This window comes from Anopheles arabiensis, chromosome 2 (assembly GCF_016920715.1).
Source record: "Anopheles arabiensis isolate DONGOLA chromosome 2, AaraD3, whole genome shotgun sequence".
NCBI classification, from domain to species: Eukaryota; Metazoa; Arthropoda; class Insecta; order Diptera; family Culicidae; genus Anopheles; species Anopheles arabiensis.
Genome location: NC_053517.1, coordinates 75,098,269 through 75,113,059, shown reverse-complemented (window position 1 = coordinate 75,113,059; position 14,791 = coordinate 75,098,269). Strand labels below are relative to the sequence as shown.

General features: G+C 47.0%; 1 protein-coding gene across 2 annotated transcripts in view; it reads left to right on the top strand.

Annotated features, from left to right (window-relative positions):
- Positions 1-1,175: 1,175 nt before the first annotated feature.
- Positions 1,176-14,791, top strand: part of LOC120898321 (myb-like protein Q) — a 123,279-nt gene continuing 109,663 nt past the window's right edge. The window contains exons 1-3 of one of the 2 annotated variants that reach the window (XM_040304008.1): positions 1,176-1,557; positions 1,635-1,854; positions 3,564-4,560. In XM_040304008.1, coding sequence (XP_040159942.1) covers positions 4,363-4,560 — 198 coding nt within the window. In that variant the 5' untranslated portion in view covers positions 1,176-1,557; positions 1,635-1,854; positions 3,564-4,362. The remainder of the gene's footprint in view (positions 1,558-1,634; positions 1,855-3,563; positions 4,561-14,791) is intronic. The other variant, XM_040304006.1, reaches the window with a different exon arrangement.

Below are 14,791 nucleotides of genomic sequence, written 5' to 3'. Positions count from 1 at the left end.
AGGGTAAATTTCTTATCTTACCACCCACAACAACACTGCGAGCCATGATTCACGAATGGCACGTTTTTCCTGTCTGTGAAAGGCAAGTGTAAAAGCTCCGGAACACCGGTCAGCTGCGCATGTGTTGCTTGCACCCCCTGGCGTGGTGAGCGTGTGGGGGAAACGAGAAGGAAGATACTACCCGGTTGGCAGTATGCATTTTTAGCTGGTGGTTAAAAACGTGCTTTTTCCCTTGCAAATGTTACACCAAGTTGTGCGATAGCGGGTGGATGGTTTTGTGCAATTCTTTTGAGCATAAAACGTACAAGAATGGCCTACAAGGGGCATTACATGTGCTTTATTAATTTTTATTTTTGTTGCATAACACATTTTGAACAAAGTTATAAGACAGATTTTGCTTATTCACATAGAAATATAAAATTACATTTTAATTTATTTCCGTTAATTATTTAAAAAAGATATTTTCAAACGCTCAGTAGTTTACTCCCTTAAACGCACACTGCCGCACTTACGCACACTAGCTTAAAAAAGGGGTTCGCTTGTTGAATACATACACGCACGCACACAGCCGCGAACGATCAGCTGTGGCGCGTTGATGCAACAGCACAACAGGGAAATGCGTTTGCGAGCAAGTGTGCGTGATAGCTGCCGAACGGTGAGTGCCGCTCGAGGTGGTGGCATGCTGTGTACCGCCACTCACTCGACTGTGAGTGTTATTTTTCCACCAATTATGTATTCCATTAAAATGTGTAACAAAAGCATGTTAATAATTGTAGAATGATAATGCAAAAATATTGTTTGATTTGTCGTAGAATATACCCACATCCACACCCGTGCGATGCGTTTAAGGTGCAACGTTTTATCTTGTGCCACTCACGCGATCCGTAACTCACTTCACAACTTGTTCGTGTATACAAACTTTACCCGATGGATAAAATTGCGTACACGATGGTAGCGCGTGAATGCGTGTTGGGCATAGGGGGTGGATAGAGGGTTAGACGGAACGCAGCCGCCGTCATCGTGCATGTTTACAACGGCCAGCGCACGCCAGACAGAGAGGGCACGCGCGTGAGTGTATCGCGAACCGAACACTGTGCGAACGAACCGAACGCGGTGCTTTGCTGTGTGTCTGTGTGTAGGACCGAAACCCGAAGCACCGAGGGCGCAGTCTGCCGTCTCGAAAACATCGAACGAGTGTTCAGTCTCAAAACAACACTTCCCGAGGCGGACGCAAAAACTGCGACCTGCCCGTCCGAAAGGCGTCTTTAGATTCGCATCTTAGTAGCAGCAAGCAAGCAGGCAAACAACCCCCAATTTAGCAAGCAGAAGCACATCTCGGGGCCACACATCGGAACAGTCTGCCACTGTTCCGAAACACGAGTAGCTCGCGGTAGTGCGGTTTCAGTGAGCCAGTGCGCCAGTTGCATCGTCCCCGGCACCGAACGGAACGGCAATCATATTTTTGCAAAACATTTTCTACACACGCAGATTCGCGTCCTTGCTGCAAGGTTCCGTTCCCGTTAAACTTCCGCCAAGTTCCAAGCGCGTGCGATAAAGGTGAATATTGTGGAGTGATGGTTTCTTTGATTTTTTGAAATTATTCGTGTTTGACGTTCGTTAATCATGCCCAGCAGCACGATTATGCACGATGCGTGGAATCTGTGATGTGCTCTCAATATGTTGGTGACAAACTTCGCATCCGAACAGCTTTGCAACGCCATGCGCCAAGGAGTGAAAATGTGTTGCGGGATTTGTGCGATGAAGAGATAGTGCATCGATGTCCGAAAAGGGATTGCGTGTGTACTGTCAGTGACGAAAAAACTGGTGGCGCAAAAAGGGACAGTGTGTGAGAATGTGAGGCTTCTAGAAAAATACCTTCTGGAAATTTGTATCTGTAAAAGCCGATTTTTTGAACGATTTTCTATTAAAACCAGGTTTTACCAAATTTTCGATAATGATTGTTTAATTTGTTTGAAGTGATTTTTCAATTTGTTGTCATCATTAACTTCAAGACATTCCCAGTGCCATAACACTCAGAGGGGCATGTCCGTGTCGTGTTGGGAGCAGTGCAACAGTTAACTTAAGTGGCTTCAGCAGTAACACTTTTGAAGCAACAGATAAGGGTTTGCTAAGCTGTGATTTTTTTTCTGCCCCAACACATGCACTTTTTTCAAAGTGTTTTTTTAAATGTTGGCGTAATAAAATAGTTTTGTGATGATTTTTGGAATTTTCAATACTGATTGAATTTTTTCGTGTATAATTTTTTGATGAACTAAAAAAATATATTATTCATTTTTCACCACTTTTTAATATAAAATTAATTATTTTTTAAAACGAAGACAAAAAATTTGAAGCATTTATGCACCAAATGGTTTGGAAGTATTTCACATATAAATCGACTAGATGATGCAATGCGGAAGTAAATTCTTTATCACGAATGTGGCCAAAGCTCGTTTAGAACCTGTTTAAAGTAGTTGATAGAAACAAATCACTTCTTCAACAGCAGTGCCATTCTTGATGATCTGATTGCTCTGATTCGATTGGTGTAATGCCGGAAGTAGCATCTATTAGGGTTCGTGATGTTAGCAGGGAGTCGGACTCAAACTTACCTTTAGGTGGAAATCAGTCTAATCAGAAGTGGGAAACATTTGGACAAACGCTGGACTCATCAATAAAATAAAGTGTTTTGTGAGACGTGCAACCCCTCAAACACAGTGGTTGGTGACGAACGGTTAATCGATTGTGAACAGTGGCTAAAGCATCCCCACGGCACAAAATACAAAATGGTGCAGGTGTAATAGGAGACGCGAAAAGAATATGTCACCGACACGCAATCATCAATAGCAGACCCACACACACACACACACACATACCCAGTGTGATCGATCAATGCAATGATGGAGGATGAAGTGGGTTGCACTTTGTCAAATCCGTTGCCGGTGTAAAAAAAAACCCACCAAAACGAACTCGATAACATGTGAGAGGTTCGGGGTGCAGTTTTTCAAACGAAATTCATATCGCTCCCCAGCAACCGCACGCCCCACGTGCACCATCGAATGGGGCCGCACAGTTCGCCGTCCATTGCACCGACACAGAAGCTTCTCGGTTCGGCAGTGTTTGGGTGCCGGGGAGGGCTGTGTGGGATGCTGTGCACTACGTATGCGATTATTGTTAGCGGATGTGTTTTATTTTGTTCGTTTGTTGGTTTAGTTTCACTGTGTGCTGTGTCGCCTGGGAGGTGTTTTCCTTTGGCGTGCGGTGGGCCTCGTGGTGTGTTGGGGTTTTTTTTTCGGAGGTTTGCAGTTTTTTTGTTTGGGTTGGCACACCATCTGCATCAATAAATCTTCTCGCGTTCTGCACCGATTTATAAGACGATTGACTGTTGGGTACATTCTTTAGTCGCTGCGATTCAACCAAACGATTGAGACTGTTGGTAGGGTGATAAATGAACAATGAAGGGTTATAAAAAAAACGGACAGATTTTTTCTAAAAACTAAAAAACTTGTTTAATGTGAAAGTGTTAAATTGCTTTAATTTTGTCCTTCTTTTTTTAAACCTAACAGCAACGTAATTTTTCAAACAAGAAACGAACGTACTGTGTGGTTCAATGCATTGCAAGTGATCAAAAGAAGAAGAAAAGCAGTTTCAGTTATTTGTTTGTGTGTATATGTGTATGTGTGTGTATGTGCATTTGTTCCTGTGTCATTGCGTGGAGTAAAGCGCTACAAAAAATATTAATAACAAACCAAAACAACAATCGTGCACACAGTAAAATTTTAACAAATTGACGCCTTGCGAGTGAGTTTAAACACAGATGCATAAAAAATGAAAACAACGCAACTCCGGTGCCCGAGTGTATGTAACGCGTCCAGAGCAAAAGATTAGTGCGTAGCCGGTAAAGCCGACCCGCTCGACACAGCTCTCCCGATCCACGCGAGGAGCAGAGCAAATTGCAAAAGAAACGAAAGTGTACAAAAAAAGGGTGAAGAAAGCAGGAAAAGTGCCAGTGTTTTGTGCGTTTTGTGTGCGTGTGTGTGTGTGTTGTATATCCCACTATCCATCCCTCCGATGGGTCACGGGCTGCGTGAAATGTGCGAAAGTAAAGGCTAGCAAGTACATCGCCGTCTTCTTAGTAGTGTGCATTAGCGCGTTTTGAAGTACAAAACGTGCGTAGCCAATTCATTATTTTTGCATTAATTTTGATTGTTGGTTTGTTTGCTTGGAGGAGTTTTCTATCTAAAAGAAGCTATAGAAAGAGTTCAGTAAAGGGTGAGCGGAAGGAAATCCGCTCGGTTCCTTCCCCCACAGTGTAGGGAAGTGTGTGGTGCCGTGGTTTTTCAATTCTCCGCGGGGGCAGCAGTGATGATACCCCAACACAATCAGGTGATCAACGCGTTGTCACAGCACGGCAGCGAGATGGATACGGTGGTGGTGCAACAGCAACAGCAGCAGCAGCTGCAGCAGCAGCAGCAGCAGTACGGCAACAACGCCTCGCCGCCCGTGTTCGGCTCCCAGATGGTGGATAAGAACTCCAGCACGCCCTACACCGATGCAACGCAGGTGAGTGAACTCGCGAAAATTGTGCCGCGGAAGCACAGTTGTGATGCAGCTGTTGATTTTGGTTGCAGTGTGTGTGTGTGTGTGTGTGATTGTGTGGGGTGTGCAAATTATTGCATTCTCACTCGTGCACGGGAGGCGCAGCAGTGCTTAGGAAGAGTGTGGATGTGATAACGAAGTTTTATTTTTGCCCCCGGGGGCTAGGTGCCTTATCAATTGGCACTGTACGCGCACGTAGACTGTTTGGTGTCTGGTCTGGTGATGATTGTGTGAAATGCTACAACGACGTAGATGTTTGTTGTTTTTTTTTTAAAGATGAGCTTGAATTTTCAAGCAACCGTTCGCACTGAAATCAATAATGTTGTTTCTCCGTTTGTGAACGGTTTTTTGCCCTGAGTGATTGACCATTCATTTAATTAATAGCATTCTAAGCCCTGACCCTGTATCTTCGCTTAGTAAACAAAGCAGCCACCATAATCCGCTCGTTCCGAGTTGGATCAAGCAAACCAAACCCCCAACTCCGGTCGAAATGTGTAGAACAACGAACGTGAGTGAAAAAAAAAAACCGACAACCCGGTCTCAAACCAAACAACAAACAAGAGGAAGCCAACACAAAAAAAAACCCACTTTCAGCCGGAAATAAATCAAAGATGCCCGAAACACTGACTGGCACATAAATTTCGCTTCTTGCCGGGCGAGAAAAGCTCTACCACGGCCTCCCGTTTCGCGTATCGTCCTGCGGCGCTTGGTTGTTCGTTTTGTCACAGAGATTTTTCCTATCCTCGCTGTGTTTTTCCCATTTCCCCAGTACCTGGTACAATGTAGTCACTGCTGCTGGTGTGTGTGTGTGTCTGTGTGCGCTATTGCTCATTTTTCGCCATCTCTTTACCGTCCGGTTTTTGGCGTCCTCCGGATGCCCGGGCGAATCGATGGCCATAATTTATATCGTCTAGATTAAAACATAAATTTCCATATTATCTGTGCGGTCTTGGCGAACCTGGCCGTGGACGGGGCCGTGCGGTTGCCTTTCCCGGGCTTGTTCATTTGGGTCTTTTTCCTCGGCGAAGCAAAGCAACCGGCAAAGAAACGGACGATGCGATGCGATGGAGCTTGCTGCCTTACCGAATATGTCCGTGCCGTGGTGGAAGGGGTGGTGACATTTTCCAACCATGCACGCCTGCAAGATATTTCGTTTGGTTAAAGTTTTTCCCTTCTTCACTGGGCCAACAGCCAACCCCACCAAACGTGGTAGCACCGGGGCATACTTGGCCCACGTGGTTTGTTTTTTTTTTAATGAAAATTTCCTCTGACTTGGGGATTTCTCTGTCGCGAAAAGTTTGTACCGTTTCATGAAATGGGCACTTTACCTTATTTTTCCGCGTTTCGTCTCTTTTGCGGGCTTGGTGATGGTGGAGCTTTTGTTTCATTTTGCTCTTCACGCAGTAGCTGGTTGGTTGGCACACTCTTAAGCTAGAAACTTTTGCACTTGTTTTAGGGAGAAGGAAACGAAACACTGAAGGAAAATTTTCCAAGAATCGCAAAAATTGCACCACAAAAAACGCGTAAATCCATTCGCTGCTAGAGCTTCGGACCGGAAGTGAACCTTGCGTTGGGTCAGGCAAAATGATGATCTCGTTACCCAAAAAAAAAAGGAGTTGTTGCTCAAAGAAAACGATGCAAAAACGGTCCAGTCGTGTTGGAATCCAATTTAATTTTTAATCTTTATCCAGGCACACGCCAGTTAAACAGAGCATTTAGAACGATCAGCCACTTGCCTGTATTTCGAATGTCCCTTTTTTGAAATCCAAAAAAAGGCAAAACACCTAAATCCAATCCAAAAATTAGCATACAACGCCATGTGCTGCACACGTTTTGCGGAGGATGCCATTGCCATTGCGGACACGGTCCGCTAGAAATAAGATTTTGGCTTGTCGCCTGGAGCATTATGTTGTCCGTATTTTTGCGTGCCGCGTATTTTTAACGTTGTGCCGTGTCTGTGCTTTAATCACCAAACCAAGACCATATTTGCGATCAAGTGGAAATCTCTAATGGAATGCGCTAGCTGCCACGCGTCTTCAAGGTGAAGCCGAGGGGAAGCGAGAAGGAGTGTCCCGGGTTGTCGTTGCTGTTGTTTTTCAGCTTCACCGAATCACGGCTCGCAGCGAATTGACGCATTTTCGTGCGGCTTCCCGGGTTTGCGCTAAATGGTTAGAAGATGGAATGAATTATTAAAACCGAATTAAGGGTGATGTATTTTGCCACACGAGGCCTGTACGCGCTGATGGAATCGAATTTGCCGAGCGTCACGAGCGTCCAAACACACCGTGCTCTTTCCTTTTGGAGGCTTTTTGCCAAACCCTCACCTTCCAGTAGATACTGCCCCAGCGCTAGTTCTACTTTGCTTTCCATTTCTGTTTTTCGCTCGCTATTTTATCATTATCGTTTAGCAACGGAGACGGAGTTTGGTGGTGGTGGCAGTCCTGTAGTAGCCTCTAGAGTCGTTAGTTATTTCTTGGCGTTTTTTTTCACTCGTTCACCCCAGAATGGGTGGCAAACGGCGAACCTACTGGGCTGGGGCATTTTTCCGGAAAGTGCAAAAATGTTCCTCCCATTCACCATCTCGGCCAGACCTCAGCCCTCTGACCAACGGCTGCAGAGTGTAGGGGTCGTGCTGAAGAAGTGTTAATTGCTTGATAAATACGATCGTTTACCCGTGGGTTTTCCGTAAGAGTGCGCGCCGACTGTGCCAGATTGTGCCAAAATTATACGCGCTCTAAAGAGCGTAGGGATGGTTTTTTGTTGTTGCTGTTGGTCCGCTTTAGCTCTTCCTCTTCGTTTCCTTTTTCTTCTTCGTCACCTTAGCTTGGGTTGTTTTTTGGTGTCGCCCAAGAAACCCAACGTTGCGGACACGTTTTCTTTGCGGACTACTTCCCCGTCTGAGTGTGCGGTGTAAAAAAAATACTCCACAAAAAAAATCGGTTGGGAAGACTGTGACGAGGTGACGAACTGTCGAAATACCCCTGCGAGGCTTCCACGGGCGATTGTGTGTATGTGTGTTGGGGAACCGAAACACGAGGCAAAAACAACAACCACCCAGTGCCAAAAAATCCATAAAAACAACCAGGGAGGGGAATTCTTTTCAAATATTATTTCACTATGAAATATTTCCGCTGGCAGAGCGGCATTACACACTAACCGGTGGTAGCGGAGCGGAGTGGAGCGGGCCATGCGGAGGTGGGAAAATCTTCCGAAAAGAGTGGCCCAGAGTGTTGGCAAATTTTTCAAATCGTTTCGGCTGGCTCGGTTCAATATCTCGTGCCAAGCGGGTGTTTTCCGCTTTGGTTGGCTTTCCGGCGACGGCCAAAGCTCTGGCTGTGGATTTGAGGTATGGTTTTTTTCTGCGTGTGTGCTTGTTTTGTTGTTTCTGCAGTCTGGTGGAGTTTTCGCTGGAATGTTTGAGGCGTACACTTTTGGTCGTTGTTGTTTTTGGATGTTTTAGATGGGTTCCGGCAACCGCTGGCGCGGAAGGTTCTAACTAGGTGCGAAAGGTTTCCTGGGAGAAGGTGATGAAACAGTCTCACACCGCAGCAAGAAAAAATGAGCTTATTGCTCTTTGGGGTGTGATTTATTTGTTTGAAATAAAATACACCTTTCCTGTGCTGGAAGTAGTTCCACGCCTCCCCCGGTCTTGCCGTCCGTTTAATCGTCCAAATATTAATTTTGAGTTGGGAGGAGGTAGAGCAAACCAGCGCTGTTTAGTAAACTAGACACACTTTTTTGTAACTGCTCGGCTTAAGTACTGCGAGCTCAAAAACGGCAATAAAACAACACGCGCCTCTCCCAGGCATGAGTCATTTACGGCAGGAAGCAGTGCCACCGTTAATCGAAAACACTGCCCGAGTCAGGTTTCCAGATTAAAGGGCTAGTTGTTTTTTTATGTTGTCTTTTGCTTCTGTCGCTGCATGTCAGCAAACACACATTTACTAAATGAGTGGATAAATGGCAACACTGTAGCACAAAGCAGTGTCTGTGTGTGTTTGTGTTTAGTGATGACTGATCGAAAACAATAGTACTGCCTGAGGGCCTAAGCCCTACTCTGCAGCTCAGACGTCGCGCGAACTCAGCGTCACCCAGTGTCTTGGTGTATGCGGTTTTTCGTTGTGTGCCTGAGCCGCTCTAACTCTGGTGAGCCACTTGTCGCTGCAATGGAAGCGTGCCTGGGACGGACCGAAAACGTGATCAGCCCGACCGTACGTGACTGTATGATTTGCTGACCCGGCCAACCGGGTGCAGGGGGAATGGAAATCGCGTCCCCCCAATCGCCCTCCCAGATGCTCTGCTGCACTGGTTTTGGTCGCCCACCGCTCCCCGGCCCAAAAGCCGATTAAGCTGGCGGGAACACCTACCCGGGAGGGAGTTGGTTGTGTACACACCTTACGCTTGGTTTGCGCATATGCAATTTCGGTAACGCTGAAACGTCCAACAAAAAGTTTTGTATAAATTTCGCCTTTTAAAAATAATAGTGGTCACTGCTATGACGGTTCGGCCACGCAGATACAGCTGTAACATCTGACACTGTTACCATAGCACTATCTCCAAGTTGACACCACTTGTGCGTCTGGGACTATGATATAACGATGTTGCTTGCCCACTCTTGACAGCTGCTGGACTGATAGCTGGTGGTACCGGTGCACACCCCTACCCACACGTGACAACCGTAACCGGCGGTGGATGATGCTCTAAACGTTCATCGAACTCCACAGAAACGGCCTGGATAGGGATCTGCTGGACCTTCAAATGGGCAAGTCTCAAGTGCAAGTGCAAGGTGCTTGAGAGCCCGATAAGCTCTAGTGGAGAAGTGGCGAATGAGTAGTCGGGAGGCGGGACACATTAAGCCGCCGTCCAAACACCGAGAGCAAGCGCAACCTGGATGTGGGACAACGGTGCACTGTTTGTGCATCTTCAATCGGGAAGGCCATAGATAGCAGAACATAAACAAAATGCTAAAGGTAAAATCCGGAAGGATTCGCTTTAGGCCTAGGCCGGGCCGGGGTGACACTGTTTACCGGCCCGTCTCGGTCGCGAAAGGAAAGCGAAGAAGCACTGCAAGCAAGTGTGGCCTGTCGTTATCAGGGGCAGTTGTTGTTTTGATGACACTTGGATTTGAAGAGCTAAGTACACTTTACACGCTGCTTCACGATGCGACGCGTTTGCGCTTCCAGTATCGGGGCAGACATTTAGACGACTTCTTGCGCCTTCCATTCTCCATCTGCTCGGGTACGGTTTTACTGCGGTTGTGCTGTAAAAGAGCCTGGCTCACTCTCCGGTCCTGGTTGGGGATGTATTTTTATTCTACCACGCCTTTTGCGCTGGCTGTTTTCTACTTTCTCCACTTCATTGCTTGGTGGTTGATGGTCCACGTGCCGGGCTGTCCTGTCGGCCGGTTTCTGGACGCGTGAAGTGTGATGTAACGCGTTCACACACACACACACACACACACACACACACACACACACACACACACACACACACACACACACACACACACACACACACACACACTAACGGGTTGGCGTGATTGCCGGATGGTCGGTTGACTTTTACTGTTTACCGGTCCGTCTGAGTGTACAGTGGGCACAACTGATCGGGTTGGAGTTGCCTGCCTGAAGTTGCCAACCCCGACACGTGTGAAGCGATTCGCGTTGGAACGTTTTACACCCCCCCGCCTTTGGAAGCCTTTCCCGTGGAAAGTGGATTCGATTTTTTTTTGCCATTCCTGCCAGACTGCACCGAGCCCCACGGCCCATGACTCAGCGTAGTGGTTTCGATTAGAATTAGCTAGAACGCTTTGACGAACGCGTCTGGAAGGCACTGAAATGCACACGATGATGTAAGACGATGGCAGAAAATAAAAACTATTGCGCGCCTTCCAGTCTCGCCGAGTCGGTTGGGAAAGGTTAATTTCTTTTGGACCTGCCCGTAACGCGCGCAGAAAACTGGGGCGACGAGGATGTTGGTGCTGGGTCGCATGCCGATTTTTGCATTTTATTTTGCATCATCTGGTCCGGGCTGGAGTTGTGAATTAGGAGCACCGCTTCTAGGGCACCTGGGAACGGGGGGTCCTCGGACAGGTCGTAGGTTCAATTGGGCGTTACGTTTGGACGCAAACGTAAAAATCAGATTATTGGGACGCTATTAGAAATTGTTGTAGGGTGAGGCGTTTCGCACCAAGCTAGGTCGTGTGCAACGAACGGTTCTGAAACCTGACGTAGTTGCTGACCGTTTCTAACGTGCAGCGTGCACCGCAGCGAGCGCACTTGCCATTTGCCGTGCAGAGAGTTGAGAGGTGATGCAAACTAAACTTAGCACTTGTTAATTAAAAATGCACCTAGTTGAGCACACGCGAGGGGGCGCGGCTCGGAAATTAAACTGAGTAACGTAAATAAAGAAAAGGCAGCGGCCGAGGGAGAGGAAGAAGCAAGAAAAAAGGTACTTAAAAACATTTCAAACACTCGTTTCCCTCCTCCCTGGTTGGTTCGTTGGCCATAGTTCACGCACCTCCCATACTTACCGGCACTGCCATCAATTCATGCGTCATATCGCGGGAAAGATAGTTTAAAGGGAATGTTTTGACATTACGGTAAATGTTTGTGCAGGCAAGCTTTCCTTGCAGGTTCGCACAGTACGGAAGGTGTTGCTACGTGGCCTGAAGGTTCGGTTACTTCGGGCGTCGAACGCTATAATCACACCCGGGCTCGTGCAGGTTTATGTCATTCTATTTTAGGGACTTGCGGTCAGTGAGTGTGGTTTTAGAAAATTCCTCGTCCCACAATAGGCTTACAGGTACATTGTTGGCGGGTACTTTCCGAACAAACGGAAGCTGTTTTTCCTGTAAAATCTTAACGCTTATCGATCACGCCTGTTATCAACGCTCTGCTAATAGGTTTTTGGGGTATTTTTAGTGCCTACTGATTGTGTTAGAACAGTACACGTAGAAGGGAGTGTCACATGCGAATGGTATTGAGTGACAAAACCTTCTGAGAATTAAAGAGTTCCGCTTTAGCCAATGTAATTTAACATGTGATGGGACTTCTCGTACCGGTCATCCTTCTATTAATCCGACTAGAAAGACATTACCGACAACCACGTACCAGGTACCTTGAATGGCGTTTTTGCTAATCTGCTTCCATTTCAATCCTTCCGCGCGATGGTCAGACGGAATAAGCGAAATGGCAGCCTTCACCTCATTCTGCCTTAGCGCGCCGTGTGCCCTTCCGGCTAGATGACCCACCATTTGCAACTATTGTCGCACCGCATCCCTCCCTTCCCCAGCTCGGCCTAGACAAACAATCAAACATCTCCGCACTTGATTTCCGCGCCTGGTCGCGCATGACTAACGCAAAGCACTTCGGTAGCAAACACGCTCTACTCCGGGTAACATCGTTGTCCGCTTGGCGAAGATATAGTTCTAAGAAGAGGTAGCAAATAAAAAAAACAGCAAGTTGCGCCACCCTACTAGCGGCGCTGTTTCGCTGCGTACTGACGCTGCAGCTCCCAGTCCGCACACGTACTGACATTTGTACCGGGGCGACCGATTGAGGGATTGTTTACACAAAACAAATCAACGATAATTTAGTTACACGTTAATGTCATCTAGGGCACCGCGAATGCACGGTGCGGGTGTGCAGTAGTTCTGCCGTCTGGTTGGGGTGATGTTTATGTGTTCTAGATTCTCACGATGCACCACCCAGCGATGCGATGACGGGGCCGTACTGGGGATAAAATAAAATCGCCTCGAATTGGCCTGCGCCATCAACCCAATTGCGTGTGCGCTCAATCTATCATCTAAGTACTGCCGGGGTCGTAAATGTCCCTTGCTTGCGTCTGGGCGTAAATGAGGTCGGTGGGACATTTTTTTGCGCATTTATCTCGTCGCAAGGAAACCGAATGGCCATGTGCTGGAAGAGCGATTAGTTTCCGAACCAAAGGCTTGAAAATTGATTCTCCTTAATTTAAGGGATTTATTCTTCATTTTCTCCCTTTACCTGTGCCCGAAACAACCACTGGCCAGTTCTTGGAAGGCTGGCAGTGTTTACCGGTGGGGGCGCTATACCGTTTCATTTAATTAAATAAGTGTGGATTAAATCAAAGCAAATTCAGTTCGGCCTGTCTGCTCCGAAGCCTTCCGTTTTAGCTGCCGGGCCCTGGCCGCGGTTAGTCTTATTTCTGGCTTTCCAGCTTCCTAGGAGCATCGGTTCAGGTGAAGATTAAAGCCATATTTTGCATCGATCGCCGGACAGAGGATGCTGCTTATTATTAAATCGGGCCCGGTGGGCAGGACTGGTGAGCAGCCGTGTCGTGCCATGTTCATAATGCCCCCTCCCCCCCGCTTCGGTCGCTAGGCCGAAGTTTGCCGTGAAATTTGAAGCGGCAGGCCAGAGAACTTCAGCCCGCCCAGTGCTGCGTTCGATGATGGAATTTAATTAAATGATGAAATTTGAAAACTTTCCTTCGCTACGGACATCAACACTGCCGGAGCAGCAGCAGGGCGATCATCATCACCATTAGCTGGGCTCCTTGTTCTCGCTACTTCGACGGGAAAGCTAACCGATTAGGGAGGCCTCGTCGGGAGGAGTCAGTTTCGCAAGCCGCCGGGTTGAATAAGGTCGCGCCTTCGTCCCTTCACCATGAGCCAAAAAAAAAAAGAAGGTGAAGGTGGTTTAATCAATGTCCGGAAGCGTTATCGAGAAATTAAAGCTTTACCGGTGCAGATTTTAAAAACACCCGAACGCTCTCCCATCGATACGGCTGGCAAGTAGCAATGGTCCACAAGGTGGAAATTTAAACCCTTATGGAAGTTGTTCGAATTTCGAGCGACATTTGCCATTTCCAGTACGGGCCTCTCGCTCACTCCCTTGCCGTGGGCTGTGCTCATGCCGGCAGGGGTTATTTACGCAACACGCTTCTTCCCGTGCTCCTCCGACACACTTCTTGTGGCTTCGAGCAATATTGGATTAGTGGAGGATTTTTGGGAGGTAAAATGGTGATGCGAAGGTAAACCCCTTTTTCCTTTGTGCCGATGCCGACGACACTGGTGGCTTCTCCTTTTGCTGTGTGGTTCGATGGCAAGAGGTTGAAAGCGGTTGTACGTAACGAAATTAGATGTGGGATGAAGTGGTGGCGGAGGGCATGCTTACCGAGCAGGGCTAGGGAAAAGTGTCTGGTGGATAATCGTCCCAAAATGGGATGAAATCGGAAAACTTGAATTAATCCTCGCAAAGCGGATCAGTGGCACTATGGGGCACCGTTCGATTCACAATTCCGGGAAGGATAGCGGTCCGCGCACTTGGCGTTATTTGCTTTTTTATTTTGCTTGCCGGTTTGGTTTGGTTGTCTAAAACAAATCAACTTCCGGGATTATTTGCGCTGTTGCACGATGAATGAAGGAAAACAAAGTCAGCACAACCTACCTGCCACCGAGCTGAATGATGAATGAAGAACGGGAAAGATGTCCTTTTTATCTGTTTTTTGTTTTGTTTTAGACCCTTTTTGCTGGATTAGTAGCGTTGGGGATGTTAAGATTTCAATTGTCTAACAAAAGATGCTACATTATCAATAATTCATCGGTGTGGATGCCGAAGGACATCTTTGACACAAATAAACCTTTTTTTTATTTGTGATAATGATTTGAGTTCCTTCAGGTGTTGGTAAATGTGCCGAATTCAATAATAATAACGATTGCATTTCATAAATAACAATACGGACAAGTGAAATGTTTACTTAGCTAAAAAAAGCTTAACTCCGACGGTAGTGAAAATTACATCTTGCATCGTTCCTTCCCAGCTGAAGATATCGCTATATTCACACAGAGTTTGCTGTGATGAGCTTCCTTTGCTTGAATTATCAAACTCACACACCATCTCTAGGCCCGAAAACAGACAACCGGAAGCTGCTCCTGAATGAGCGGCCCGGGTCTCTTGTCAGTTGGATTTTTCTTCCTTCGTATTAGATTACACTTTTCCAAATTGAAATCCGTCTGATGAAGATGACGGGCGGTGCGTGCTGCGAATGATAATAAACTTCAACTCGCGCGATTCGCTGTGGCCATGCAGGCAGGGGTTTGCTTTGCTGGGCGAGTGGATGCAAAGGCACTGGCAGAAGACGTTTCATAATTCGCTGGCTACTGCTTTGCCAGTGCAAAAGAGAAGAAAACAAAAAGACGGACAGATTTGGA